At 47.2% G+C, this 5698-nt stretch overlaps 1 protein-coding gene across 1 annotated transcript; it reads left to right on the forward strand.

The window, feature by feature from the left end:
• Window positions 1-4633: 4633 nt before the first annotated feature.
• On the forward strand, window positions 4634-5300 carry LOC108784239 (malonyl-CoA decarboxylase, mitochondrial-like). The gene has a single exon (XM_018552990.1). It carries the CDS (start codon window positions 4695-4697, stop codon window positions 5298-5300), a length of 606 nt encoding a protein of 201 aa, XP_018408492.1. The 5' UTR covers window positions 4634-4694.
• Window positions 5301-5698: the final 398 nt, after the last annotated feature.

Below are 5698 nucleotides of genomic sequence, written 5' to 3' on the forward strand. Positions count from 1 at the left end.
CCCCCTCGATCGCCGGGCCCCGCCTCCTCGATCACTGCCGATGACGGGCCCTGCCACCTCCTGCAAAGCTGCTGGTTGTCACCAACTCAGCAGCGGCTGTGAGAAGGAACGGAGCGTTCCTCCTCACAGCCGCCAGTGACAGCCAGCAGCCTGGCTGTCCGAGCATGATGCCATAGCGACCCAGGCGGCCCGCATGGCATCAGGGAGATGTCCTGGCCAGGCCCCGCCGTGCCTCGGGCCCCATAGCGGCCACCTGGGTCGCTATGGTGATTGTTCCGCCACTGCTAAGTTGGATAACATGCGGAAGGTTTAGGCTCTCTATCAGGCTTTTACCTGGAGGCAGAGCCAGCTGTCAATCAGGCAGTGGGTGGATCCCAACAATATTGTCGGGATCCTTCCCGGCTGCAGCAAGGCTCTGCGCTGTCAGCATATAGCTGGCAATAGCCTGCTATATGCCGAGTTTTGAGTCACAGGAGAACATAAGTATATATCCTCCTGTGACCCTAAAGAGAACTATTGCAAAACAAGGTTGGGCTATACTTCTCTTTTAAAGGAACTGTAATAGGTCCTAAGTAATGTGGTCAATTATGTTGCCACCTGGTTATAAACAGTTACCCTGCCAAGCTTGTGATGCCACCTAGCTACATTTTGTAAGGTCTCCGACTTAACCAAAGGTCTCTTGATTGAAAATCTTAAATTAGGGAAAAACAATTGATAGATATGCCATCAATGGCCATGGAGAGGTAATTAGTAAGAGTCGTGATAGTGCCTACGAGTACTGTCCATGTCCATAAAGGACATGGAAAGTCATAGGCAGCAGCAGAGTACCAGCTGTGACTGTAATATCTATCAATATTAAGTCATTGTCGGTAGTAGTCCGTCTTCTTCCATGTTCAATTCCAAGGTCGATTCTTGTGACTTTTGACTGTATACAGGCAATACCTCCTTTATTAGAAGTTCCTGTTGTCTAACAGACAAAATATTGTATGTATTTTTGTTGGTGCTCAGGACATTCCTACAGTACATTGGCACTGGCAGACCATGGTGCCCAAAGGTCAGGTTATCACCAGCTGCCATGGTGTCTGGCAAACAATTTACTGCAGGTATTAAATCACCTTGAAATTAATATTTTGTATAATCCTGCCTGCCAGCCTCCTGGGCACAGTTGATCAGTTCCTGGTGGTTGTTGGGATGTGTATTGTCAGGCCTTGGTCTCTTCTCTTGTGGTAGAGAAATGACCAGCTTGTTTTGCAATGGACAGTATAATACCTGTTGGGATGTGTATTGTCAGGCCTTGGTCTCTTGTGGTAGAGAAATGACCAGCTTGTTGTGCAATGAACAGTGTAATGCAGGTCTGTGGAGGCCCTGTGGACAGTCTAATGCCAATGCCTTGTGCTTGGTGGATATTATAATGCCATTTCCTGATGGCCAGCAGATGGCATATCATTAGTCCATGTCCCACCAAACACTATACCGTGTTTCCCCAAAAATAAGACACTGCCTTTTTTTTGGCTCAAAAAAACACAATAGGTCTTATTTTCGGGGTAGGTCTTATTTTTTTTTTTTTTATGTACAACAATCCACATTTATTCATGTACAACAGTCTACATGTATTCATGTAAAAAATATGGTGATCAGGGCAATCGGGGGTACCGTACCTTTACAATCCACATTTATTCATGTACAACAGTCTACATGTATTCATGTAAAAAAATATGGTGATCAGGGCAATCGGGGGTACCGTACCTTTGCAAGAGCAATTTGTTAACCAATCGCTGGCCAGGATGAGCGAAGCGCGCTTTCACTATCGATTCCTCACAGGCGGAGTTCATTTGGTATCACTCCGCCTGTGACAGGAGCCGGCGCTATAGAGGAAGCATTGGCTTATGCGGCTTTGCTCCCTCCGCTGCCATCTCGCTTCCTGTAGCGCTGGCTTCGTTGGCACATTTGATTCTCACCAGCCTTTCTTCAAGTTCCCCCTTACGCCACCATCGGCCCTGGGAATGGTCACAACTAGGTCTTATTTTTGGGGTAGGTCTTATATTTTAGCAATTCCCAAAAATAGTACTTGGTCTTATTTTCGGGGTAGGTCTTATTTTCTGGGAAACAGGGTATTACCGGTCTCTAAAGCCCTGAGGACAGCGCATTGCCAATCCCTGGCATCCAACAAACTGTATATATCGGCAGCCTTGGCACACATTGAGTGGTATAGTACTACCCATTACCCAGTATGCTGTCAGTCCCTTTTTCCTAGTAGCATATACCAGTCCATGGTGCCCTATGGACAGCTTGTAGCCAGTTCAGGCTTACTAGAAGAAATGACACTGACTCTCCCTGAGATCCAGGACCAGCTGGGACATTGTTAGTTCATAGCAGCCAGTAAAAAGCACCTAAGCCTATTACTAAAATTGTCACCTTTCTATGTCTTTCTCTGATTAGCGGAACGCCCTCTTTAAAGACATTTAAACTTTAGAACTGAACATGTTGATGTGCTGATGCTGAGAAGATGACGGCTTAAAATATCTCAATGGAAACTTGGCTACTGAGGGGAAGTCACATTGTCACCTTTACTCCACTGCCACAAACTGCCAAGTAGGACAAAGGTGGTGTAAACACATACTAGAAAGACATAAAGGAGCAAATACATCAATACAGTAGGGATCTGCTTTTGTGTTTGTTGAGGAGCATTACATTAACACAGCTCCTGTCTACGACTGTGATATGGGCTTTATTATAACAACCCCAATAGAAATGAGGACTAGAATCCATGAGCGAGAAACTACACGTGATACCCCCTTGGAATTAACCTAAAGAATCGACATTAAAAAGTAACAATAAAATAAATACACAAGACGCCAACATTTGGCATAGAACTGCGCGCAGCATTTTTTATTGGTTATTGATCAAGCTCAAAGCATAAAAATGTCTTCCAAATCAGCATTCTATAAATCATGAAAGCCTGGCTAAAAAAAGGCCAAACATACTGCATGGCTAATAGACCCCTAATGTCTCTCTAAAGAGAACCTGTCACCTATAATGTGCTGTTAGCCTGATAGCTGATATCAGCCCCGTATATGTTAACGATAGAGTTAAAGCCAAACTACAACCTCCTATCCCTTACAGCCAAGGGAGGCGCCATCTTGGCCTCTGTTTGGATTGTCGCTCTGGGGGTATTGCTGTCAGGGAATGGTCGGTGGTGGGGGGAAGGCGAGCGTGGCTATTTGTTTAAAGAGGGCAGGGGGCTGTGGGGGATGCCGGACAGAGTCTCTGACTGCATGGTCCGGTGTCCCGCTCAACTCACTGACGTCACTGGTTGCCAGGAGCTATGCAGGACGAAAGACAGAGCGCCCCTGCCGGTGGTCAGTAAGCTTGGCAGCACTGCATAGAGCGTCACAGGTCAGTGAGATGCTTTGGCCGCCCTCCCCACCACCAATCAGCCGCTCCTCAATGAGATGCCACCTGAGGCCACCGCCTCAGGCTGCCTCATTATAAGGCCGGCCCTGACTATGACACCGACCATCTGAGGGCTTGAAGGTTTGGTTGAGAGCTGAAATAAGCACACTGGCAACCTTGTCAGTCGGCATGTCTTAAAAGTAACTGTTTTGGGAGACATTAAATTGGTGGGTAAAGTTCCTCTCTAAGTAAAATAAATAAATTAAAATAACGTAAAAACACACATATAAAAAAAAAATGAAAGCCCTCACCCTCATGTGCATAAGTACCTAAATATGTACGTTGGCTTCGCCGAGGTATGAAAACGACAATTGCATTATTTTCTAATGTCTCCCTAAAGAGAACTTGTCACCTATAATGCACTGTTAGCTGCCAGCATGTTAGGTATCGCTGTTATACGTACATTGCTTGTAAAGCTCCTCTCACCTAATGCAGTGGAAGGCAGGTGGCGACCGACTGAACATGGGGCCGCGACCCACTTTTGGGTCACAACCCACCAGTTGAAAACCATGGCTTTAAAGGTTTGCTGATGAACAGTTTTTGTTACTGAGGTTTGTTGCCTTTCATGGGCGTGTGCAATTGAATTTGGTAACTGTTTACTCAACGCAACCTCGTCTTTTATATTTTACACATTTGGGTTATATATTGTTTGTGTGCACTACAATAAATTAAAATGCATGAAATCTGGGCACAGTAAACATTTTCCCCAATATCATGTGACGTAAAAAATTGCATCTACCACCATTTTATTATTTAGGGTCTGGTTTCAGGAAATTGATGATTCTTCTGGGGGCCGGGGGATGCGCAATTTCACATTCTTGTGAAATTGCACATCTCTTGCATATGGATACTAGGGGGATCTCCTCACACGTCAGTGCATTTGCTGATCTTTTGCACAAGGTGGAATATGCCTTTAATTTTTTTGTGCCTGGAGTTCAGTCTCAAAATAAACCCACGTTTTCCTTTATTCTGTTAAACAAACAGGCATGTTTTGTTCCTCCACAATCCTAATAAGCTGCATAGGACACACATCAGCCCTGTGCACACTGCCTCCTCTATGGGAAAGAATAGGCAGATACCACACTCAATATGGCGGCTTCACGCTGCCGCCGTCGCAAAGGAAGCCTGCGCTGTGATTGGTCGTTCGGCGCTAGCGTCATGACGTCGTCATAGGAACCCGGAAGCGTTCTAACAGAAGGTGTCAGCTGCCAAGGGGGACTCCCCAGTCCTGGGCTGGTATCATGCGCCTGGCTCACTTGCTGCTCCCTCATCGCCTGCAGCGAGTGGCAGCTCTTAGCTTTGCCTTGTGCGGCCAGGGGAGGCTGCTTTCTCCGCCCATGCCCTTACATCAAGCTGGGGTCTCCTTCAGGCAGGTCAGCTCCATGCCAACAGTCACGATGAAGGACATCCTGAGCAAATGTGTGCCCCCCCTACCCCCCTACGAGACCAAAGACAAGACCCCGCCTCCCCCTGAGCCGCAGAGCTTGCACTTTATTCAGCACTACAAGAGCCTGGATTTGGGCCAGAGGGCAGCCCTGCTGGGGGAGCTGGCGGCCAGCTATGGGGTGGATCACTCCCAGGTGGTGGAACTCAGCGGCAAACTGGTCCAGGATCAGCAGACGAGGGACCTGGGCACCGTGCTGCAGGTGGAGGACCGGCTCAGGTACTACCTCACCCCCCAGTACAAAGTGCTCTTCCTCCATGTCAGCAAGCTGGAGGGGGGCATGAAGTTCCTGGTGGACCTGAGAGCCGACATCATAGCGAGCATGACGTCCAAGCTGGCCGACGGTCCTCATATCAGGGTGAGCCCCCCCCAAAATATGTATTGGTTGCTTTGGAAAGTATAAATGGGAGCGTTTTTTAGGTTTTGAAAAGGGTTAAACGTTTCCTTGTCTGTGTTTCCTTGAGCAGATTTTTTCATTTCCTGTCCCTGACACACAACAGGAAGTGAGTGGCAATCCATCCGAAGAAGAATACGTTTCTTAGACAGTTGTCACCAGGACAGGCGTCCCCAGTCGAATATTTTGTGTATATAAATGTAATAAGCGCACTAAGAAACTGGGAGGGAATTGATCAAAACTGCAGCAGCGACAGAATCTGGAGCAGTTGCCATGGCGACCATTCGGCTTGTCTTTTCATCTTGTTCAGTTAAGGTTTAAAGGAGAACTATGGGGTCATGGGTTTTCCCCATAGTTCTCCTGAGGTTCACGGGAGAACACAAACTAGCGTCCTCCTGTCACCCAAA

The sequence above is a fragment of the Nanorana parkeri genome, unplaced genomic scaffold, assembly GCF_000935625.1.
Source record: "Nanorana parkeri isolate BGI_ZX_2015 unplaced genomic scaffold, ASM93562v1 scaffold6, whole genome shotgun sequence".
NCBI classification, from domain to species: domain Eukaryota; kingdom Metazoa; phylum Chordata; class Amphibia; order Anura; family Dicroglossidae; genus Nanorana; species Nanorana parkeri.